This window comes from Capra hircus, chromosome 28, assembly GCF_001704415.2.
Source record: "Capra hircus breed San Clemente chromosome 28, ASM170441v1, whole genome shotgun sequence".
Classification (NCBI taxonomy): domain Eukaryota; kingdom Metazoa; phylum Chordata; class Mammalia; order Artiodactyla; family Bovidae; genus Capra; species Capra hircus.
In genome coordinates, this window is record NC_030835.1 from 32617610 (window position 1) to 32644141 (window position 26532).

At 38.2% G+C, this 26532-nt stretch overlaps 1 protein-coding gene across 1 annotated transcript in view; it reads right to left on the reverse strand.

Annotated features, from left to right (window-relative positions):
• Window positions 1984-26532, reverse strand: part of LOC102182379 (zinc finger protein 33B) — a 43195-nt gene continuing 18646 nt past the window's right edge. Inside the window, 2 exon segments of the mRNA XM_013975577.2 lie at window positions 1984-7729; window positions 7731-9802. Of these exon segments, the coding sequence (XP_013831031.2) occupies window positions 7538-7729; window positions 7731-9802 (2264 nt within the window). The 3' untranslated portion in view covers window positions 1984-7537.

Genomic DNA, 26532 nt, shown 5'->3' on the forward strand with positions numbered 1-26532 from the left:
TGAAATAACCTGAGTTATTTTGCCTGGAAGGAGGAATGGCAAGTTATGAGTTAACACTTATTTATGCACAGTGCCTAAAGTCAAAGTGAAGTCACTCAGTCGTGTCCGACTCTTTGCGACTCCATGGAATGTTAGCCCACCAGGCTCCTCCATCCATAGGATTCTGCAGGCAAGAATACTGGAGTGGGTTGCCATTTCCTTCTCCAGGGGATCTTCCCGACCCAAGGATCGAACCCAGGCCTCCCCACTGCAGGCAGACACTTTAACCTCTGAGCCACCAGGGAAGCCCTATGGTTTGGCTAAATGATCAAGGACTAAGGAGGGGTACTTTGGAAAACCTGTGAAAGGGAGTTCAGGGGGAGGTGCGCCCATCTAGACCTTTCCAGATGAGGAGAGTGAAGGTCTTTGTGTACCATGTGAATGCTCACGAAAGGGTCACTGCATCAGAGGACTGAAACATTAAGTGAAGGACACATTCTGTGATGCTAATCTCCTATCAGTCAGCTCCATCACCCAGCCACTTGTCATTGCCAAATAGGCTCATGAACACAGTGGCTACAGCAGCAGTGAAGGAAATTATGCATGGGCTCAGCAAAGTGGACTTTCACTCAACAAGACCGATCTGGCTAAAGTCACTGTTAAGAGATTAATCTGCCAACAGCAGAGACCAACAATTAACTTGGCACCATTCCCTGGATGGATCAGTTTAGCCATGTTACAGGTTGACTGCATTAGACCATTCTCATCACAAAATGGACTGTATCTTGTACTTTCCGTCAAAGATATTTACCCTGTACATGCAGTTGCCTTTCCTGCCTAAAATGCATCTGTCAAAACCAACATCAACAGATATATAGCATGGTATTCCTTGTACTCTTGGACTCCAGGAGGGACAAGAGGCTGCTAAAGCCTCCACAGTGAGAGTGTCTTTGAGAGCACTAATGGGAATGCCTACTGATTTCAATTCAGATCACTTCTTAAGGCTGTTTGTGGAGGCCCTATACAAGTTGGGCATTTGAAAGTAACACCATCAGTGAAATTAAAAATTTTAAGTGGAGGATATGTTGCCTGCAGAGCCCAAAAAGGACTAAAAGATGGATTTACATTGTGTGTATTAAGAACACAAAACAAAAAGCAGTCTGTAGTTGCTTCTTGACAGCAACAGAGATGAAACAGCCCTTGTTTTACAAGTGATTTTCAGGAACTCAACTGACGAGGCAGATCTCTGTGTGGTGAAATAACTTATGCTTTTTTTGGGGAGTATTTATATGCCCTCAATGAATCTGTGAAATGAATTTCCTCAGATTAGGATGTCATCAATGTCATGTCATACCCTGCTCCTGGAGGAAACGGGATGCAGTTAAGACATTGCCTGCAAAGACTGTGCAATGGCACAGTTGTTCAGGTATCCCATGGGTAGCCTGGTAAAGGTACCTTGCATCCCTTGGAGGTGAAGGTAAACTGTGGCTGAACGGGTGTTAAAAAGAGCACTGAACAGAACATATTAGCCAAACTGGAATAACAAAATATTTACTACTTGCTATTTGAATGGAAACAGTAATTTCAGTAACATTGGGTACTCGGTTCTTAGCAGATAGGCCATAGCATTAAGGTTTTAATAATCCACTGTGAAGCACCATCATTATTTCCAGGCTAAGAACAAGCTATACTGGATCATCAAACAGAGTAGTAGTGGCGATGATCACTTGTTTTCAGTATGTATTTACAATGGTTTCAACTGAGGTATATTGTATACCACAGTCTCCTTTGTCAATCCAATTTGTAAGTGACAAAAATTTAATTATTCTTTGGATCAGAGCATCCATGCTTTCTATGGGATTATGCTAAAATTAAGTCAGTGGGTGTTATGACCATGTGAAACTTAAGACAATAGTTCTGTTGGTTAAGTTGAAACATTCTATTTGTTCCTAAATGACTCAGTCTCTCTGGGTTGCTATAATAAAATACAATGGACCAGGTGGCTTATAAACAATAAAAGTTTATTTCTCACACAGTTCAAGAGGCTGGGAAGTCCAAGATCATAGCATCAGAAGATTCCTTGTTTGGTGAGAACTGCTTCCTGTTCACAGAAGGCTGTCTTTTTCTAAGTCCCCACATGGTGGAAGAAGCAAGGGAATTTTCTGGACTCTATTTTAAGAGCACTAACCCCATTCATGAGGACTCTGTTCTCCTAACTGAATCACTCCCAAAAGCCCCGCCACCAAATACCATCATACTGGCAGTTAAGATTTCAGCATGAATTTTGGAGGGAATTTCAGTATAGCACTGTATTTTATATTCAATAACACCTCTAAGATTTTAGGGGGTAACATGATTAAATTTAAGGAGGTGCCCAGGTATAAGTGTAACTTGAGCCCTGTATTAAGGCTATGAAAATTTACCAATGGTACACATCAGCATTAAAGTTAATATTAATTTGGAAGGTACAAAAGCCAATCACAGCACCCTTGTATCTTTTGTTGTACAAATGATTTTAGTACATTCTGGATTTCTAATTGAGTCAAACTGCGGATATAATTTATATAATATTGTACAGACACCACATCTCAATTTCAAAAACAAACTATGGACCTATCTTTCAGTTATCTTGTTATTTACTCTCCTCGTATCTAAGTCTCTGCCTCCCTCCCTCCCTTCATTCTTTCCATTTCTTTTCTTTCTGTGGTTACTTGCTGTTACTTCAGGAGGGTTCTCTTTACTCTGATCAAATTTATAAATTTCTTTCTTCAGGAAAGGGTTAGGGGGGCCTGCTCCATGGCAATGGTTGCTTCACCTGGTGCAACGATCCCAGGCTTAAGCTGCATTTGAATTAACCTCTTTGCTGCACCATAGGATTGGAGTTTTGTACTCTAACCATGAGTACAGAACCTTAAAAAAAAAAAAAAGACACAACAGGTGGTGCAGCAAAAGCATGCTGGGCCCATAACCCAGAGAGGTTGGCTGACTTACCATCCTCTCTGCTATGGCTGTCTTTTTTCTGCCATGCAGGTTTCTTTCTCTCTTATTTCTCTCATACAAATTTCCTCAGTTATTCTGGACTTCTAGCCATGTACATCACCCCTGATGTGGACATTCTGGGTAGTTACAAGGGCAAGTACCACGGTCCAGCAGCCGGCCTCACAGGTAGCTCAGATACCACCTGCCAAACACAATGAACCCCATGGCAAGTCACGCAGGGGGCACAGCCAATGAATCATTCTCTTAGGGACAAGAGCCTCAGAGTGGGAAGAGATAGCAACATCCAAAAAAGAACACAGAGCAGAGCAGGCCGAAGTGCAAGCCTGCCAGCAGTTGGTGGTTCCATCCCAAGCAGCCTCTGCCACGTCACGGAACCTGTTAGACAAGAGCAATTAGCTAAGTGACCAGGTGACCTGTCTTAGATGGACAATCTTGTTCATGCCCAGCTGTACTAACTGCTTCCTAGTCACTCTGTTGGTGGCAGGGTTCATGCCCTGGGGTAATGCAATAGCTGAACATGTGACACCTTACACTGGACAGATGAGATCTACATAAGCTTACTAGTAATGTCTATTCACAGGCCAGGTGAGAAGACATGACACCACCATCCAAGGGTCACACAGGTTATCATGCTTGGGAACAAAGGAAAAACCAGGGGTTGTGGGAAATGGCTCTGTAGTATGCAGAGGGTGCAGCAAAGTTTCTGTGAGAAGATGGGAATGGTTTTTCAGAATAATTTTGTGGGCTGGTAGGAAAGTGAAACTTGCCACTGAGGGGAAACCAAGAACTGGTCCACCAGATAAACAAGGACTGTCTGACTACAGTGACCTGGGGGAGAAGAATAGGGAGGGAAACCTAGGGAGGGAAACCTGCAGTTAGGCTATCAAAGGTCTTCTTAGTTTCAGATGTGAAGAGACTCTATTACACTGGGCCTTAATTTCAAGCCACAGTTGCTATAATTTAAAGTATTCTGAAGACTATAAAAACCCAAATGTTCATTAGTGATTATTATAGCTGCAGGGCAGAAACATATGTTCAGTGCAGAAACAAGATGTAAAATAAAGTTAAAATAAAATAAAAAAAATAAAAAATTAAAAAAGAAACAAGATGTTATACTGAGAGGTAAGTAACTTAAGGTAATTTCAAAAGAAGATAATAAAAAGCAGAAAGCTGTACTTGAAAATATGCCTTAGTGGTTGACAATATATGATTTCTAAGAATGCAATCCCTACCCTACTCTACCCCCACCATGGAAAAACTGGTACTGAATCATGTGAGTTTCAAATTCTGTAAATATATAAGAAAGTAATATGTGGCAGGGTTGTTTATTTAATACACTCCATTTTTTCGAGCAGTTTTAGGGCTACAGAAAAAATGAGCAGAAAGCACAGAGTTCCTATGTACCCCTTTACCTCTACCTCCCTCCACACTTTTCCCTTATTAATACCGAGCATTAATGTGGTACATTTGTTATAATTGATGAACCAATACTGATACATTTTTACAACTGAAGTCCATGGTTTACATTAGGGTTGACCTGTTGTGTTTTACACTTTGTAGGTGTGTTTTACACTCTGTAGATGTGTTTTACACTTTGTATGTTTTGACAAATGAATGACATGTATCCACTGTTGTAATATCCTACAGGATGGTCTCACTATCCTACAAATTGTCTGTAATCCACCTATTCATCCCTCTGTCCTTCACCCTGAACACTTGGAAGCCACTTATTTTTTTTAGTGTGTCCACAGTTTTGCCTTTATCAGACTCCATTACGGTTGGAATTATACAGTATAAAACCTTTTCAGATTGACTTGTTTCGTTTAGCCATATGCATCTAAGGTTCTTCTGTATCTCTGTTACTTGATAGCTCCTTTCATCACCTGCCTGAGCATCATACTCGGTAACCTTTCTGTAACTGCTAGTGTCAGGAGAATTTTTTGTTGCTGATTCTCTGGAATTTTCTAGACAATCATGTTATCTGTGAACATCAACAGTTTTATCTCTTCCTTCCAAATCTGTTGTACCTTTTATTTCCCTTACTTATCTTGCAGCATTAGCTAGGACTTCTTGAAGGTTGCAAAAAAGGTATGGTTACAGGCACCTCCTTGCCTTGCTCTTTATCTTTCTGGAAAAGCATCAAGTTTCTCATCATTAAGTATGATGTCAGCTATAGGATTTTTATAGATATTTTCTACCAAGTTGAGGAACCTTGGTAAAAAGTTCCTGTATTCCTCACTTACTGGTTTTTTTTAATTACCATGAATGGATGTTAAGATTTTTTGAAATTTTTTCTGCATCTACAGATATGATCATATATTTCTTCTTAAGCCTGTTGATATGATGGGCTACATTAATTATTAAATGTTGGACTAGCCTTGCATACCTGGATAAATCCCACTTGATCATGTCATGTAATTCTTTTTATACACTGTTGGATTTAATTTGCAAGCATATTGTTGAGGATTTCTATATATTTATTAATGAGATCCTGGTCTGTACCTTGGCTTTCTTGTAATGTCTTTCAGTGGCTTTACAACTAGGGTAATGCTGGCTTCAAAGAATAAGTAAAAGCTCTGCTTTTACATTCTGTAAGATACTGTAGAGAACTGATGCTATTTCTTCCTTAATTTGGTAGAATTCATCAGTAAAAACATCTGGGCCTAATACTTTCTGCTTTGAAAGATTAAAAATTGATTCAATTTCTTGAGACATATGCCTATTTAGATTTATCCTTCTCTGAGTTTTGGCAGATTGTTTCTTTCAAGGAATTGGCCCATTTCATTTAGGTTATAAAATCCGTGGGTACAGAGTTGTCCATAACATTCCTTTATAACCCTTTCGATGCCAAAGGGATCACAGTTATGGCTCTGTTTCATTCCAGATGTTAGCAGTTTGTATCTTCTCTTTTTCTAGCTAACCTGAGTAGAGATTTATCAATTTTATTGACCTGCTCTAATAACCAGCTTTTGGTTTTATTGATTTTTCTCCATTGGTGTCCTGTTTTCAATTATTCTGATATCTGCCTAAGTTCTCATTATTTTGTTTTTGTATAATTTGGACTTAATTTGCTCTTCTTTTTCTAGTTTCCTACCACAGAAGCTTGGACTCTGTATATAATCTAAGATCACTAGATCATATAATCTTACGTTACTAGCTTAATGTAATTGTTTACATAATCTGATCATATAATTTAGTATATCACCTCTACCCTATTAATAAAAGCACTGCTCTAGTTCCATTCTGGCCATGCTCCAGCCTCAGTCTTCCTCCTCAGAGAGTCAACAGTCATTAAGGGCCCAGATCTCAGGGTACATCAGACCCTTGAATTTACAGTCTAATTTATAGCCCTGAGTGTTGTCTAATCTGAAACTTCCTTCCTGGATCCTGTCTTGGAAAGCAGTTGCTTACTCAGGGTCTGGATAAATTTAGGCTGAAGGCTAGAGTATTTACATATGTATACTCAAGGCACATCATGGTCTTCAATAAGCTATGGGTGAAAGAGAAGGGGCAACAGGACCAGGGCCTAGATATCCCCATGCAGAGAATACATTTTATTGAATGTTTAGTTATTTTGATTTATAAGTTTTAAAAGGTTAGACATGAGCTTTGTGGGCCTCCTTTTAAACTGTTGCTCCAGGCCTTACACACAAAGGAAATGTGCCTAATGTTGTAACAACTGCTAAACCAGGAGTATGTATTTTCTATTCACAATTATGTTAAGTTCCATTTTGTGTAAGAAACATATAGTTTATGTAATGTACATACCTAAGTCCTGTGAACTTAAGGGATGCTTCACTGGTGTTTGATGCTTCTGCCCTAATTATTCAATTTATCTCTGCTTTTAAAAAGATTCATATTTAAATGGTTGCCAGGATTACGACAGCACAAAGGCTATGATTATTAATAATTAATAATATTTATTAACTTCCTGTGGTGAGATCCTGATTCCTTTGTAATCTTCATATAATACAAACTCTAGATTCCTTTTTGATTTTATAACATGTGTTGAAGGTTACTCAAATATATAAACCAAAAAATTTCATAGAAATGCACAGACAAACATAAAGATTACATGTAAACACTAGTGAAATCTGAATAAAGTCTATATCTGACTTAGTAGTAGGGTACCATCAATTTCCTGTTAGGGCTATTAATATCTTTATGTAATTAGAGTATGTTATGTAATTATTATTAGAAGCAGCTTTGTAAAGGGCACATCAGAATTCTATGCACTATTACTGCAACTTCTTTTGAGCCTATTTTTACTATTCTTTTTAGTTTGTAAAGCTTTGCATTGCACAATATGTATCTATAAATTACAGTGTTTCCTAAAAATAACCATAGCATCAAAACCAAAACACAAATTCTAGCTTTTGAAGTTATATTACCTCTAAAGAAAATTGTCAATTCATAAGTCTCAAATGGACAGATTTCTCCCCTATATAAATTCTGATATAACCTAGTATTTTTGTTAGAACTTCACAAAATCAAAATCTGTGAGGTTTTATGCCAGTACATGACATTCAGTGGAATATTATCTCTTAACAAGACTGCCCTATACTTGCTGCAGTCTAGAAATTGGTCCTATGTCATTACTTTGGAGTAAAATATGGCCAGTTGTGTGGATGAAGGTTATTAAAACATTCAGGATATCAACAGAGCTTTCTCCATAGTGTGAATTCTCTGAAATGGAGTAGGTGCTGAATTGTGGCTCAACATTTCTAACATTCACTTCAGTCATAAGGTTTTTCTCCTATGTGTGTTCGCTGATGTACAATAAGGTTTGACTTCTGAGAAAAGGTTTTCTGACATGTGTTACATTCATAGGGCTTCTCCCCTGTGTGTGATCTATGATGTTTAGCGAGGTCTGATTTACGGTAAAAAATTTTCCCACATTCATTACATTGACAAGACTTCTCTCCTGTGTGAGCCCTGTGATGTACCGTGAGTGATGATTTGTGGCTAAAGGATTTCCCACATTCATTACATTCATAGGGCTTTTCTCCTGTGTGCTTCCTCTGATGCAGAGTAAGTCCTGACTTCACACAAAAAGATTTTCCACATTCATTACATTTATAGGGCTTTTCTTCTATGTGTGTTCTCTGATGCACAATCAGAGCTGACTTATGGCAGAAAGCCTTTCCACACTCACTGCATTCATAGGGTTTCTCCCCTATGTGAATTCTCTGGTGCTGAGTGAGCTGTGATTTCTGGCAGAAGGTTTTCCCACATTCATTGCACTCATAGGGCTTCTCCCCTGTATGTGTTCTATTATGTTTTGTTAGGTAAGATTTATTATAGAAGATTTTTCCACATTCATGACATTCATATGGTTTCTCCCCTGTATGGATTCTAAAGTGTTGAGATAGGGTTGACTTATGGCTGAAAAATTTCCCACACTCAGGGCATGCAAACGGTTTCTCTCCTGTGTGAGTTCTCTGATGTACTGTGAGGTCAGACTTCAAGCAGAAGGTTTTCCCACATTCGTAACATTCATAAGGTTTCAAACCTGTATGAATGATCTGATGCCTGGTAAGTACTGACTTGTGGTAGAAAGTTTTCCCACATGCATTACATTCATAGGGTTTATCTCCTATGTGAGTTCTCTGATGTTGTGTGAGATGTGACTTCTGACAGAAAGACTTCCCACACTCAGGACATTCAAAGGGTTTCTCGCCTGTATGAGTTCTCTGATGTACTGTAAGGTGTGAATTCATACAGAAAGATTTCCCACATTCATAACATTCATAGGGTTTTAGTCCTGTATGTGTTCTCTGATGTTTAGTGAGGTCTGACTTCTGATAAAAAGTTTTCCCACATGCGTTACACTGATAGGGTTTCTCCCCCGTATGTGTTCTCTGGTGTAATGTGAGGGCTGACTTGTGGCTGAATGCTTTCCTACATTCACTGCATTCATACGGTTTCTCCCCTGTGTGTGACCTCTGATGTTTAGTGAGGTTTGATTTCTCCCAGAAAGTTTTTCCACACTCATTACACTGAAAGTTTTTCTCTCCTGTGTGAATCCTCTGATGTCGAGTGAGGTGTGACTTCTCCCAAAAAACTTTCCCACATTCATTACATTCAAAGTGCTTTTCTCCTTTACGAGTTTTCTGAAGCTGTGAGAGGTAGAACTTCCTCCTGAAATTATTCCCACTTTCACCATATTCACAGTGTTTCAAATGTGCCCCATGATGTTTTAAAAGAGAGGACTTCACACATAAGGATTTCCCACAATCACCAAATTCATAGTGATTTTCCTTTGAGGGAGTTGTCTGATGGAACAATAAGGATGAGCTATCACAGAATCTTCTCCCATATTCATCATAGGCACAGTCATTCTCTTCAGTGATCTCTGTCTTGTATGTACTGAGTACTACCTTTTCATTGAAGGATTCTCGATGTATGTTATATTCAAAATTTTGCTCTAAAGTTTGAATCTTCTCAAGCTGAACAGAATCCTCATTATGACTGACAATTTTTCCACTTTTAAAATATTCATTTTTTTCTCTAGTATGAGTTTTCTCATGTTTAATACTGAGTAGCAATTTTCCACAGGCATTAAATTCATCAGTTTTTTTCCCCAAAGAGTTTTTCTTATCGATAACCAATTCTGAAATATAGTTGAAGCACATTCCACATGAGTCACACTGACAGAGTATTTTTCTGTAAGGAAAAGAATCTGTGTCCAACTCAAGTGACTTTCCTAGTACATTACCTCGTTCTTTAGTCAGCCTTTTGTTATTGATCAATACAACTTCCCATACATGTTTAGGCTGGTTTTCTTGGCTCCTTTCTTTCATGTGATCAGTTTTCCAGACTTCTAGAAACAAGAAAAATTTATCTCACCATATGAAAATCAACACATTTCTTATGGAATGAGACCTATCTACAAATGCCCTACTTTGCTGGTAGCTGATTTTGATTTGTTATTTAGTCTCCAGGGATGAAGGTAACTGTAAGTATGTCGATTTTTCTATTTCTAGAGTTTCAGGTGAAAAAACAAAAACAACAAAGAAACAGCCCAAAATAGTGGAAAAGGAAGAGTAAACTGTTCTTAGAAAACATACATTTGGTTTTGAGACATTCCTTAGTATGTCCGAGGAGTAAGAGCAACTCTTAAAATCCGAACCTCTCCATGAATTCTCCAAAACACTTATGGTTAAATATAAGGAGAGAAAATAAAATTACCAACAACACATTACTTCGGCACAACTACAGACTACTATTAACTTCAAATCACCATTAAGTAAGTAAATGAATATTCAAATACAAAAGAATCTGAGATTAGAGTTTCAGAGGTATGCAGAAAGTCACTTAAAGACTGATTCTCTGCATATCACATATTACTTGTGTTATAAATACAAGTAAAAGATGAGACAGAGAACTTAGAGATGATTAAACACAAATATCACAGTAATCCAAGTCTATACCCCAATCAGTAATGCTGAAGAAGCTGAAGTTGAACAGTTCTATGAAGACCTACAAGACGTTCTAGAAATAACACCCCCAAAAAGATGTCCTGTTCATTATAGGGGACTGGAATGCAAAAGTAAGAAGTCAAGAGATTCCTGGAGTAACAGGCAAATTTGGCCTTGGAGCACAAAATGAAGCAGGGCAAAAACTAACAGAATTTTACCAAGGGAATGCACTGGTCACAGCAAACACCCTCTTCCAACAACATAAGAGAGGACTACACATGGACATCACCAGATGGTCAATACCAAATAAGACTGATTATATTCTTTGCAGTCAAAGGGGGAGAAGCTCTATATAGTCAGCAAAAGCAAGATTGGAAGGTGCCTGTGGATCACATCATGAATGCCTTATTGCCAAATTAAGACTTAAATTGAAGACAGTAGGGAAAACCACTAGACCATTCAGTTCAGTCACTCAGTCGTGTCTGACTCTTTGCAACCCCATGAATTGCAGCATGCCAGGGCTCCCGGTCCATTACCAATTCCCAGAGTTCACTCAAACTTACGTCCATCGAGTTGGTGATGCCATCCAGCCATCTCATCCTCTGTTGTCCCCTTCTCCTCCTGCCCCTAATCCCTCCCAGCATCAGAGTCTTTTCCAATGAGTCAACTCTTCGCATGAGGTGGCCAAAGTACTGGAGTTTCAGCTTTAGCATCATTCCTTCCAACACCCAGGACTGATCTCCTTTAGAATGGACTGGTTGGATCTCCTTGTAGTCCAAGGGACTCTCAAGAGTCTTCTCCAACACCACTGTTCAAAAGCATTAATTCTTCAGCACTCAGTTTTCTTCACAGTCCAACTCTCACATCCATACATGACCATTGGAAAAACCATAGCCTTGACTAGATGGACGTTTCTTGGCAAAGTAATGTCTCTGCTTTTCAATATGCTGTCTAGGTTGGTCATAAGTTTCCTTCCAAAGAGTAAGCGTTTTTTAATTTCATGGCTATAATCACCATCTGCAGTGATTTTGGAGTCCAAAAAAATAAAGTCTGACACTGTTTCCACTGTTTCCCCATCTATTTCCCATGAAGTGACAGGACCAGATGCCATGATCCTCGTTTTCCGAATGTTGAGCTTTAAGCCAACTTTTTCATTCTCCTCTTTCACTTTCATCAAGAGGCTTTTTAGTTCTTCTTCACTTTCTGCCATAAGGGTGGAGTCATCTGCATATCTGAGGTTACTGATATTTCTCTCGGCAATCTTGATTCCAGCTTGTGCTTCTTCCAGCCCAGCGTTTCTCATGATGTACTCTGCATATAAGTTAAAGAAGCAGGGTGACAATATACAACCTTGACGTACTCCTTTTCCTATTTGGAACCAGTCTGTTGTTCCATGTCCAGTTCTAACTGTTGCTTCCTGACCTGCATATAGGTTTCTCAAGAGGCAGGGCAGATGGTCTGGTATTCCCATTTGTTTCAGAATTTTCCACAGTTTACTGTGACCATTCAGGTATGACCTAAATCAAATCCCTTATGATTATACAGTAGAAGTGACAAATAGATTCAAAGGGTTAGATCTGATAAGAGTGCCTGAAGAACTATGGACGGAGGTTCATGACATTGTACAGGAGGCAGGGATTAAGACCATCCCCAAGAAAAAGAAATGCAAAAAAGCAAAATGGCTGTCTGAAGAGGCCTTACAAATAGCTGATAAGAGAATTGAAAGGCAAAGGAGAAAAAGAAAGGTATACACATTTGAATGCAGAATTCCAAAGAAGAGCAGAGAGAGACAAGAAAGCCTTCCTCAGTGATCAATGCAAAGAAACAGAGGAAAACAATAGAATGGGAAAGACTAGAGATCTCTTCAAGAAAATCAGAGATACCAAGGGAACATTTCATGCAAAGATGAGCACAATAAGGACAGAAATGGTATGGGCCTAACAGAAGAAGAATATATTAATAAGAGGTGGCAAGGACACAAAGAAGAACTATATACAAAAAAGGATGATGGTGTGATCACTCACTGAGAGCCTGATATCCTGGAGTGCAAAGTCAAGTGGGCCTTAGGAAGCATCACTACGAACAAAGATAGCGCAGGTGATGGAATTCCAGATGAGCTATATCAAATCCTAAAACATGGTGTTGTGAAAGTGCTGCACTCAACATGCCAGCAAATTTGGAAAACTCAGGAATGGCCACAGGACTGGAAGAGATCAGTTTTCATTCCAAACCCAAAGAAAGGCAGTGCCAAAGAATTTTCAAACTACCGCACAATGCACTCATGTCACATGCTAGCAAAATAATGCTCAAAATTCTCCAAGTGAGGCTTCAACAGTATGGGAACTGTGAACTTACAGATGTTGAAGCTGGATTTAGAAAAAGGCAGAGGAGCCAGAGATTAAATTGCCAACATCTGTTGCATCATCGAAAAAGCAAGAGAGTTCCAGAAAAACATCTACTTTACTGACCACACCAACAGATTTGCCTGTGTGGATCACAATAAACTGTTCAAAATTCTTAAAAGAGATGGGAATACCAGACCACCTTACCTGCCTCCTGAGAAATATGTATGCAGGTCAAGAAGCAACAGTTAGAACTGGACATGGAACAACAGACTCATTCCAAGTCGGGAAAGGAATACGTCAAGGCTGTATATTGTCACCCACCCTACTTATTTAACTTATAGGCAGAGTACATCATGAGAAACGCTGGACTGGAAGAAGCACAAGCTGGAATCAAGATTTCCAGGAGAAATATCAATAATCTCAAATATGCAGATGTTACTACACTTATGGCAGAAAGCAAGGAAGAACTAAAGAGCCTCTTGATAAAAGTGAAAGAGGAGAGGGAAAATGTTAGCTTAAAACTCAACATTCAGAAAACTAAGATCATGGCATCCAGTCCCATCACCTCATGGCAAACAGATGGGGAAACAATGGAAACAGTGACAGCCTTTCTTTTCTTGGGCTCCAAAATCACTGCAGATGGTGAATGCAGCCATGAAATCAAAAGACACTCACTTCTTGGAAGAAAAGCTATGACAAACCTAGACAGCATATTCAAAAACAGAGATATTACTCTGCCAACAAAGGTCCATCTAGTCAAAAGCTATGGTTTTTCCAGCAGTCATGTATGGATGTGAGAGTTGGATCATAAAGAAACCTGAGCGCCAAAGATCTGATGATTTTGAACTGTGGTGTTGGAGAAGACTCTTGAGAATCCCTTGGACTGCAAGGAGAGCAAACCAATTAGTCCTAAAGGAAATCAGTCCTGAATATTCGCTGGAAGGACTGATGCTGAAGCTGAAACTCCAATGCTTTGGCCACCTGATGTGAAGCACTGACTCACTGGAAAAGACCCAGATGCTGGGAAAGATTGAAGGCTGGATGAGAAGGGGACAAGAGAGGATGAGACGGTTGGATGGCATCACTGATTCGATCATATGAGTTTGAGGAAGCAAGCTTGGTGATGGACAGGGAAGCCTGGCGTTTTGCAGTCCCTGGGGTTGCAAAGAGTCGGACATGACCAAGCAACTCAACTGAACCACAAATAAAATTACTCCTAGAAAGCAAAAGTTCCATTGTCAGTGGGAAAATATTGAATGATATCTCAGTTCTGATAAAGGTCAGACTACTAGGAAACCCAAATGAACGGACCTGGAATAATGAGCAACTAAGGAGCAAGAGTTGGTAAAAATGGTAAAAAAGACCAAATGACTTCAGGAGTAAAATTGCAAAGAATCTGATAAAGACTGAATTACTTCCCCCCTCCCAAATTCATATGTTGAAGTCTTAATCCCCAACATGGCTGTACTTGGAGATAGAACTTTATAGGAAGTAGTTAAGGTTAAATGAGTTCATAAGGGTGGAGCACAAATCCAGTGGAAATGTTATCCTTATTAGAATGAGGCAAGGACACTAGAGTTCACTTGCTCTTCATGTGCTGCAGAGAAAAGGCCATGTGAGGACAGTGAAAAGTGCTGTCCACAAGCTGAGGAAAGAGACCTCACCAGAAACGAATGCTGCTGGCACCTTCATCTTGAACAACTAGCCTCCAGTACTGTGAGAAAATGCATTTCTGCTCTGTAAGCCACCCAGTCTATGGTATTTTGTTAGAGCAGCCCAAGCATACTAATAGACCAAAGAGAAAACAGACTTGAGTGAAAATTTCATAAATGGCAACAAAAAAGGCATTAAAGCAGCAAAAATAATAACCAAAGACTAAAAAAAAACAAAAAGAAAGAAAGAATGCGTAGACTCTGGATTTAAAAAGATAGTCTAAATGCTGGTGGGAATATAAATTGGTGCAGACACTACAGAAAACAGTTAAGAAGGTTTCTCAAAAAGCTAAAAATAGAGCTGCCATATGATTCAGCAATCCCACTGCTGGGAATATATCCAGACAAAACCGTAATTCAAAAAGATAAATGCACTGTGCTAAGACATGGAAACAACCTAATGTGCATCAATTGATGAATGGATAGAAGAAAGATGTGGTACAGATGTACGATGGGATACTGATGATGCTAACGCTAAGTCACTTCAGTCATGTCCAACTCTGTGTAACCCCATAGACAGCAGCCCACCAGGCTCCCCCGTCCCTGGGATTCTCCAGGCAGGAACACTGGAGTGGGTTGCCATTGATGGGATACTACTCAACCATAAAAAAGAATGAAATAGTGCAATTTGCAGCAACATGGATGCACCTAGAGATTATCACACTAAGTAAAGTAAGTCAGACACAGCAAGACAAATACCACACAATGTCACCTATATGTGGAATCTAATATATAATGCAAATGAACTTAACTACAAAAGAGAAACAGACTCACAGACATAGAGAACAGACTTCTGGTTGCCAAGAGTGAGGGAGAGTGGGCACGGATGAAGTGGAAGTTTGTGGTTAGCAGGTGCAAATTATTATATATAGAGTGGGTAACAACAAGGTCCTACTATACAGCACAGGGAACTATATTCAATATTCTGTGAAAAACCATAATGGAAAAGAGTATTAAAAAATGTTTATATACATAACTGAATCACTTTGCTGTATAATCACAAAACAACACTGTAAATCAACTGTATTTTAATGTAAAAATAGATTAAAAAATACAGAAAAGCAAATGAAAAAAAAAAAACTTGTAATTTCACCACCCAGAAAAGTAGTAGGAGCAAAAATATAATAAATTAAATTAAAACAAGATTGTATGTATGATTGTAGTCTTTAAAGAATAGAAAATAATGGGATGAATCTAAAATTAAAAACTATAATCTAAGAAAAGGTTTCCCTAGTGGCTCAGTCAGTAAAGAATCTGTCTGCAATGTGGGAGGACCTGGGTTCGATCCCTCAGTTAGGAAGATAACCTAGAGGAGGGCATGGAAGCCCACTCCAGTACTCTTGCCTGGAGAATCCCCATGGACAGAGGAACCTGGAAAGCTGCAGTCCATGGGGTCGCAAAGAGTTGGACACAACTGAGTGACTAAGCATACACACAGCACAATCTAAGAAAACCATACAAAGAAAAAAAGACCTAATCCACATATTCAAAAGGACCACCATGAACCTGGAATGACTGAGTTGGAAAAGTCCTCTCTAAGACATACGTTAATAAAACTAAAAGGAAGAAAAATCCTCTGGACATAAAGACTTATGTCTCAACAAAAACTAACATGGAGGTTTGGCCATAGACTTCGTCACCAATAAACAAAGCAAAGCTCGGTGGAGCATCATATTTTAGAAAAGAAAGTGGGCTTTATCATTTATTTATATTCCTTTAAGTAGCAAGGCTATGTAAAAAGGTTTAGATAGTCACAAAGTTAGGTAACAGTGTAATCACAAAACCTTCTAGAAATGCAGAAACTTAGAGCAACCAAGATCTTTCAGGAAACACTGGGAGAAAAACAGAACAGTAAATACATTTAACTGTAGATCTAAGACCAAAATAAAGATGAAAACAAGAACAGAATAATAATATATAAATGTTATATAGTCTAATGAAGCAGAAATAATGCAATTTAATAACTGCAGGAAACAGGAGAGAAAAAAGCAGGAAATAAGAATAAACTCACAGATAGCCATGTAAATAATGAAGACTTCCAGATGTTGAAGACTTCCTGATGGTGGATTTAGAAGAGGCAGAGGAACCAGAGATCAAATTGCCAACATTCGCTGGATGATAAAAAAAGCAAGAGAATTCCAGAAAAACATCTACTTCTGCTTCATTGACTATGCTAAAGCCTTTGACTGTGTGGATCACAACCAACCGTGGAAAATTCTTAGGGAATACCAGACCATCTCACCTGCTTCCTGAGAAATCTGTATGCAGGTCAAGAATCAGACATGGAACAACGGACTGGTTCCAAATCGGGAAAGGAGTACATCAGGACTGTATGTTGTCACCCTGCTTATTTAATTTATATGCAGAGTACATCATGCAAAATGCCAGGCTGGATGAAGTATAAGCTGGAAACAAGACTGCTGAGAGAAGTATCAATAAGCTCAGATATATACCACCTTAATGGCAGAAAGCGAAGAAAAACTAAAGAGCTTCTTGATGAAGGTGAAAGAGAGTGAAAAAGCTGGCTTAAACCTCAACATTCAAGAAACTAAGATCATGGCATCCAGTCCCATTACTTCATGGCAAATAGATGGGGAAACAATGGAAACAGTGACCGACTTTCTTTTCTTGGGATCCAAAAATCACTGCAGATTATGCCTGCAGCCATGAAATTAAAAGATGCTTGATCCTTAGAAGAAAAACTACAACAAACTTAAGAGTGTATTAAAAAGCAGAGATGTTACTTTGCCAACAAAGGTCTGTATAGTCAAAGCTATGGTTTTTTCAGTCGTCATACACGGATGTGACAGTTGGGACCATAAAGAAGGCTGGGCACCAAAGAATTGATGCTTCTGAACTATGGTTTTGGAGAAGACTTTTGAGAGTCCCTTGGACTGCAAGGAGATCAAACCTGTCAATTCTAAAGGAAATCAACTCTGAATATTCATCGGAGCGACTGATGCTAAAGCTGAAGCTCTGATACTCTGGCCAAAGAATGTGAAGAGCCGACTCATGAGAAAAGACCTTAATGCTGGGAAAGATGGAAGACAGGAGGAGAAGGGGACAACAAAGGATGAGATGGTGAAGGACAGGGAAGCCTGGTGTGCTGCAGTCCATGGGGTTGAAAATTGTGGAACACAACTGAGCGACTGAACAACAAAATTTTATTAAGGTATGTCTTAAGACTATTCTAGGTACATTTTCCCAGGTTTCTAGTGGTCTCTTTGAGTATGTGAAATAGGTCGTCTTTTATTTTTGCAGTTTTCTTAGCTCAAAAGTTAAAGAAACAGAAAGCCAAAAATTGAAAAAAATTAAGTAAAAAGGCTGGTTCTTTGAAAAAATTCACAAAAAAGGAAAATCACTGACTAATCAACAAGTGGGAGAAATCACAACTACACAAAATAAGAAATGATAAGGGAGAAGCAATCATTGAAACAAGGTGTATTATCTCAAAAGGCTATTTTTGCACAACTTGCTACAAATACATTTGGAAGAGAAGAATAAATAATTTCTTGGGAAAATATAACTTATCAAAATATACCCTGGTAGAGACAGAAAATATAAACAGAAAAAATGTCCACATAAGCTACAGAAAATAGCAAGTTTGTCTAAGCAGTAGAATGAGCACCTCTAAAATTTTGATCTAGATTCACAAATTGTTGAAGTTTTACATCCATGCTTTATCTTTCTCTATATAAAGCCTTCTTAAACATTAACTATTTTAAATTCAAATATCATGACCCATTACTCCAAATACGTCAGCATTCTATCTTCTAAAAATAAAATATGGATATGGTCACATTCAAGGAAATTATACCCTGATAATATATTATATGTTATACAGGCCATTCAGGAAGAGCAGCATCTCTGAAAATATTACGTGCTTTTCACCTATATAAATCCCTTCCTTTCACTGTAAAATTCTCCAAAGGCAGAGTGTTTAATGAAAGAGGTTTAATCAAAATTCTTTCTTTAAAAAATCTCTGTACATTCTGAAATTTACCAATGTTTCTTTGACTTGTTTTTTCACTCTGTTTCCTAAATTCGTCCACACTGTTGCACATAGATATATGATTCCCCTATTTGATGGATAGTCTGGTTGACTATCTAGTTTTTCTGTTATTATGAATAATATAGACATTCCTCTATACATCTGGTGACTACTTGGAAGTGTCTCTAAAGCAGTGTTACTCAAAAGTTGAGAGTTGTATATCAATGCCAGTCAATATGATGTATGTAACAAGTAGGTGATAAAATAAATACATAGAAGGCAACCATTTAGAAACTTTCACATCAATCTCAAAGAGTTTTAGTGAGGTAGACATGAAGAGTCAACTGAATACACTCAAACTATATAGTTTGATGCATTCTGATACAATAATATATATGAATAGATTTATTTTGGGTTCTGTATTTTGCTCAACTCCTCTATGTGTCCTTGAGGCTAACACCGCACTGTCTTCCTTACCATAACTTTATAGTAACTCTTGAAATCAGGCAGTTGTTACCCTACAAGTTAGCTTCTATTTTTCAAAGCTGTTATTCTAGCTCCTCTGAACTTCTATATGAAGTTAGGAATCAGCTAGTCAATTACTCTAAGAAAGCCTGTTCGGACTTGGATTGGAGTTGTTCTGAATCTACAGACTTTTTTACTGAGAAAAATCTTAATGATATTGAGCACTTGGATAATGACCATATATAAAAGTATATATGTCAAGACATGAAGCTATCTCTCTCCATTTATTTAGGTATTAAATTGCCCTCTGCAATGGTCTATAATGTTCAGTGAGCTCTTTCACATCTTTGCTAGATAGGTCAGCAAAAAAATATTGTTCATGTTGTTGCAAATAAAACTGATTTTTGTATGCTGACTTTTATCTTGCAACCTACATGCACTTAAAAGTTCTAGCCATTTAAAAAAAATTCTACATAATTATCTTTTTGTGAATAGACAGTTGTACTTCTTTTTCCACTACTGCCTCCTTTTCTTTTTCTTCCCTGATTGTACTGGCCAGATTACATTATGTTACTGAGTATGAATGGACTACCTGTCTTGCTCCTGATATTGTTTAGGAAATCATTCAGTTTTAAAATATTAAGCACAACATTAGCTGATTTTCAATAAGAGGCCTTTTGTCTTATTTTCACTTGAGAGTCTTAATCTGGAATGAAAGCTGAATTTTGTCAAATGTTTTTCCTGTATCTGCTAAAATCATCATACAAGCTTTTAATTTTTTTAAACATAAGTTTCCATGTTACTCTTTCCATACATCTCACCCACTCCTTCCCTCTCCCCATATCCATAAGTCTATTCTCTATGTCTGTTTCTCCATTGTTGCCCTGTAAATTCTTCAGTACCATTTTTCTAGATTCCATATATATATGTTAGGGTATTTATGTTTCTCTTTCTGACTCACTTCACTATGTATAATAGGTTCTAGGTTCATCTGCCTCATTAGAACTAAGTCAAATATGTTCCTTTTTATGGCTGAATAACATTCCATTGTGTATATATACCACTACTTCTTTCTTCTTTATCCATTCATCTGTCAATGGACATCTAGGTTGCTTCCATGTTCTAGCTACTGTAAATAATGCTGCAGTGAACAATGGGATACATGAGTCTCTTTCAATTTTGGTTTCCTCAGGGTATATGCCTAGGATTGGGATTGCTGGGTCACATGGTGGTTTTATTCCTAGGTTTTTAAGCAATCTCCATACTGTCTTCCATAGTGGCTGTATCAATTTACATTCCCACCAACAGTGCAAGAGGGTTCCCTTTTCTCCACACCCTCTCCAACATTTATTCTTTGTAGACTTTTTGATGAGGGCCATTCTGACTGGTGTGATGTGACTGTAGTTTTGATTTGCATTTCTCTAATAATGCTATATACAGGTCAGGAAGCAACAGAACTGGACATGGAACGACAGACTGGTTCCAAATAGGAAAAGGAGTACGTCAAGGCTGTATATTGTCACCCTGCTTATTTAACTTATATGCAGAGTACATCATGAGAAACACTGGGCTGGAAGAAGCACAAGCTGGAATCAAGATTGCCAGGAGAAATATCAATAACCTCAGATATGAAGATGACACCACCCTTATGGCAGAAAGTGAAGAGGAACTAAAAAGCTTCCTGATGAAAGTGAAAGAGGAGAGTGAAAAAGTTGGCTTAAAGCTCAACATTCAGAAAACTAAAATCATGGCTTCTGGTCCCATCACTTCATGGGAAATAGATGGGGAAACAGTGGAAACTGTGTCAGACTTTATTTTTGGGGGCTCCAAAATCACTGCAGATGGTGACTGCAGCCATGAAATTAAAAGATGCTTCCTCCTTGGAAGGAAAGTTATGACCAACCTAGATAGCATATTCAAAAGCAGAGACATTACTTTGCCAACAAAGGTCCGTCAAGTCAAGGCTATGGTTTTTCCAGTGGTCATGTATGGATGTGAGAGTTGGACTGTGAAGAAAGCTGAGTGCTGAAGAAATGATGCTTTTGAACTCTGGTGTTGGAGAAGACTCTTGAGAGTCCCTTGGACTGCAAGGAGATCCAACCAGTCCATTCTAAAGGAGATCAGCCCTGCGTGTTCTTTGGAAGGAATGATGCTAAAGCTGAAACTCCAGTACTTTGGCCACCTCATGCGAAGAGTTGACTCACTGGAAAAGACTGATGCTGGGAGGGATTGGGGGCAGGAGGAGAAGGGGACAACAGAGGATGAGATGGCTGGATGGCATTACCGACTCGATGGACGTGAGTTTGAGTGAACTCCGGGAGCTGGTGATGGACAGGGAGGCCTGGCGTGCTGCAATTCATGGGGTCACAAAGAGTTGGACACGACTGAGCGACTGGACTGAATAATGCACGATATTGAGTATCATGCCATCTGCAAAGAGTGAGAGCTTTACTTCTTCTTTTCTGATCTGGATTCCTTTTCTTTTTCTTCTCTGATTGCTTTAGCTAGGAGTTCCACAACTATGTCGAATAACAGTGGTGAAAGTGGACACCCTTGTCTTGTTTCTGATCTTAGGGGGAATACTTTCAGTTTTTCACCATTGAGAATAATGTTTGCTGTAGGTTTATCATATATATGGGCTTCACATGTGGCTCAGCTGGTAAAGAATCTGCCTGCAATGCGGGAGACCTGGGTTTGATCCCTGGGTTGGGATCTAGAGCCCCTGGAGAAGGGAAAGGCTACTCACTCCAATATTCTGGCCTGGAGAATTCCATGGACTGTACAGTCCATGGGGTCACAAAGAGTCGGACACGACTGAGTGACTTTCAGTTTCACTTTCACTATCATATATATGGCCTTTACTATGTTGAGGCAGGTTCCTTCAATGCCCATTTTTTGAAGAGTTTTAATCATAAATAGGTGCTGAATTTTGTCAAAGGTTTTTTGTGCATCTATTGAGATCATATGGTTTTTATCTTTCAATTTGTTCATATGGTGTATCACACTGATTGATTTTCGTACACTGAAGAATCCTTGCATCCCTGAAATAAAGCCAACTTGATCATTGTGTATGAGCTTTTTGATGTGTTCCTGAATTTTGTTTGCTAAAATTTTGTTGAGGATTTTTACATCTATGTTCATCAGTGATATTGGCCTGTAGTTTTCTTTTTTTGTGTTGTGTTTGTCTGGTTTTGGAATCAGGGTGATGATGGCCTTGTAGAGTGAGTTTGGAAGTGTTCCTTTGCAATTGTTTGAGAGTTTTAGAAGGACAGGCATTAGCTCTTCTCTAAATGTTTGACAGAATTCTCCTGTGAAGCCATCTGCTCCTGGGCTTTTGTTTTTTGGGAGATGTTTGATGACAGCTTCAATTTCAGTGCTTGTAATTGGGTTGTTCATAATTTCTATTTCTTCCTCGACTGAACTTTCTTAAGAATCTGTCCATTTCTTCCAGACTATCCATTTTATTTGCCCTATAATTGTTCATAATAATCGTTGATAATCCTTTGTATTTCTGCACTGTCTGTTGTAACCTCTCCTTTTTCATTTCTAATTTTGTTGATTTGATTTTTTCCTAATGAGTTTGGCTAAGGGTTTGTCAATTTTGTTTATCTTCTCAAAGAACCAGCTTTTAGTTTTATTCATTGTTACTGTTGCTTTTTTCATTTATTTCTGCTTGAATCTTTATGATTTCATCCCTTCTACTAATTTTGGGGTTTTCTTCTTCTTTTTCCAGTTGCTTTAGGTGTAATGTTAGGTTGTCGATTTGATGTTTTTCTTGTTTCTTGAGGTAGGATTGTATTGCTATAAACTTCCCTCTTAGAACTGCTTTTCCTGCATCCCACAGGTTTTGAGTTGTTGTGTTTTCGTTGTTATTTGTTTCTAGAAATCTTCTGATTTCCCTTTGATTTCTTCAGTAAATCTGTTTTAGAAACGTGTTGTTTAATCTCCATGTGTTTGTGTTTCTTACAGTTTTTTTCTTACAATTGGTATCTAGTCTCATAGTGTTGTGGTCAAAGAAGACGCTTGATATAATTTCAATTTTTTTAAATTTGCTGAAGTTTGATTCGTGACCCAAGATGTGGTCTATCCTGGAGAATGTTCCATGTGCACTTGAGAAGGTGTATTCTTCTGCATTTGGATGGAATGTCCTGAAGAGATCAATGAGGTCCATCTCATCTAATGTATCATTTAAGACTTGTGTTTATTAATTTTATGTTTTGGTTTGAGTGGGGTGTTAAGTCTCCTACTATTACTGTGTTACTGTCAATTTCTCCTTTTATGTCTGTGTTTTTTTTTACGTATTGAGGTGTTCCTATGTTGGGTACATAAATATTTACAATTGTTATGTCTTCCTCTTGGATTGATCCCTTGATCATTATGTAGTATTCTTCCTTATCTCTTGTAATCTTCTTTAAGGTCTATTTTGTCTGATAACAGGATTGCTACTCCACCTTTCTTTTGCTTCCCATTTGCATGGAATATATTTTTCCAGCCTCTCACCTTCAGTGTATATGTGTCTTGAGGTCTCAAGTGGGTTTCCTCTAGACAGCATTTATATGGGTCTTGTTTTTGTATACATTCAGCCAGTCTATGTCTTTTGGTGGGAGCACTTAATCCATTTACATTTAAAGTAATTATTGATATACTTGTTCCTATTGCCATTTTCTAATGGTTTGGGGTTGATTTTGTAGATCTTTTTTCTTCTGTTGTATTTCTTAACTATTTAAGTCTGTTTAACATTTGTTGTAAAGCTGGTGTGGTGGTACTGAATTCTCTTTTGCTTTTGTGAAAAGCTTTTTATTTCTGCATCAATTGTGAATGAAGTCTTTGCTGAGTATAGTAATCTTGGTTGTAGATTTTTCCCTTTCGGTACTTTAAATATATCCTGCCATTCCCTTCTGGCCTGAAGAGTTTCTGCTGAAAGATCAGCTGTTAAGTGTATGGGGTTGCCCTTGTATGTTACTTGTTGCTTCTCCCTTGCTGCTTTTAATATTCTTTCTGTTTAGTATTTGTTAGTTTGATTAGTATATGTCTTGGCATGTTTCTCCTTGGGTTTATCCTGTATGGGACTCTTTCTGCCTCTTGGACTTGATTGACTAGTTCCTTTTCCATGTTGGGGAAATTTTCAACTATAATCTTCAAAAAATTTCTCATACCCTTGACCCCTATAATTCGAATATTGCTGCATTTGATAGGTCCCAGAGGTCTCTGAGACTGTCCTCAGCTCTTTTCATTCTTTTTTATTTTGCTCTTCAGAAGTTATTTCCACCATTTTACTTTCCAGCTCACTGATTCATTCTTCTGCTTCAGATAGTCTGCTATTGATTCCTTCTAGGGTACTTTTAATTTCAGTAATTGCGTTGTTTGTTTCTGCATGTTTATTCTTTAATTCTTCTAGGTCTTTGTTAATTGATTCTTGTAATTTCTCCATTTTGTTTTCAAGGTTTTCTATCATCTTTACTATCATTATTCTGAATTCTTTTTCAGGTAGTTTGCCTGTTTAATCTTCATTTATTTGGACTTCATTTGTGTAGTATTTCTCTGCCTTTTCATTATTTTTTTTTTTAACTTGTTGTGTTTGAGGTCTTCTTTTCCCAGGCTTCAAGGTTGAATTCTTTCTTCCTTTTGGTTTCTGCCCTCCTAAGGTTGGTCCAGTGGTTTGTGTAGGCTATGGTGAGATTTGTGCTGAGTTTTTGTTTGTTTTTCCTCTGATGGGCAAGACCGAGTGAGGTGGTAATCCTGTCTGCTGATGATTGGGTTTGTATTTTTGTTTTGTTTGTTGTTTAGATGAGGGGTCTTGCACAGGGTGCTACTGGTGGTTGGGTGATGCTGGGTCTTGTATTCAAGTGGTTTCCTTCCTGTGAGTTCTTACTATTTGATACTCTCTAGGGTTAGTTCTCTGGTAGTCTAGGGTCTTGGGAGTCAGCTCCCATTCCAAAGGCTCAGGGCTTGATCTCTTTCAGGAAAACTTTACTGATCCACAAATAATGGACACTTGAAAATGCATGCTCCTGTTATGGCTCCCAGATGATGTCAGGCTCTGTACAACAGAATTCTCCAAATAAAAGTCTTGCTTGGTGAATAGGAAGTAGACAGTCAAAAAATAGAGATCAGCTGAATTCTGCCTCACCTGAGCTTCAGGATAAACAGCAAATACAGTACAACAGTCCTATGGTCTCTTTGATAAGCTTTCCTATCTTCACCAAGTATCTGGAAATTTTAGGATACAGTGGAGGCAGTGCTGAGATGAATATTTACAGCTATAAACACCTGTGGCACAGGAGGGCTCCCCAGCTCCTACTCCCTGAATCCTCTTCCTCCTCCTCCCCTCCTCTTTCTCTCCCCCTCAGTATCTGCCGGGCACACATGGTGCTAGTTGGGCCTGACCTGACCAGAAAGAGAACAGGGTGGGAGGTGATGGTGGCAGCGGTGACCAGCAGCCACCGAGATTGCTTCCATAATTTCTCTTTTTGATAGCCTGTTGTTAGTGTACAGAAATGCAACAGATTTCTAGATATTAATTTTGTATTCTGCAACTTTACCAAATTCATTGACGAGCTCTAATAGCTTTTTGGCAGCACCTTTAGAAGTTTCTATGTATAGTATTATGTCATCTGCAAACAGTGATAGTTTTGCTTCTTCCTTTCCAGTTTATATTCTTTGTATTTCTTTTTCTTTGTTTGACTGCTATGACTAGGACTTCTAATACTATGTTGAATAAAAGTGGTGAGAGAGTGAGCATCCCTGTCTTGTTCCTAACATTAGAGGAAATGCTTTTAGCTTCTTACCACTGAATAATGATGTTAGCTGTTGCTTTATCATATATGACCCTCTGTACACACTCTGCTAAGAGTTTTATTGTAAATGGATGTAGAATTTTGTCAAAAGCATTCTGCACCAAATGAAATAAACATTTCTATATAATGTTTTGCAACAGTTTGAGAAGTGTAAGTGTTAACTCTTCTCTAAACATTTTGTAGTATTTACCTTTGAAGTCATCTGGTCCTGGACTTTTGCTTTTCATGATTAAAAAAAAAAATACTGATTCAATTTCATTATGGTAGGTACAAAATATTATCTAAAGTATTTGTTTTGAAATTACAAGACATACAAAGAAACAGGAAAATTCCACCTATACTGGGCAAACAGCCAACAATAGAAACTGTTTGTGAGAGGATCCAGATATGGGACTTAGCAGACCTTACAGCAGCTATTATAAATATGTTCAAAAACTACCAAGCTTAAGGAAGTAAATATTAGTATGAAGGCAGATCATCACATAGAGAGTAAGAATAAAGAGACAAATAAAAATTCTAGATTTGAAAATTATAATAACTGCAACAGAAATTCACTGGAAGGATTCAATAGCAGATTGATGCTTACAGGAAGAATTGGTGAAAGCTCAACCAACAAAAGGCAATCTAAGGAACAGAGAGAGAAAAAGTAAAGAATAAAGCCTCAAATAAGTGAAGGATACCATTAAGTACATTAACATTCACAATGGAAGTACCAGAAGGAAAGGAAAAAGACCAAGGAGCAAAAAAAGTATTCATGAAATGATGGCAAAAATTTGGCAAATGTAAAGAAAAACATTAATCTGCAAATTCAACAAGATGAAC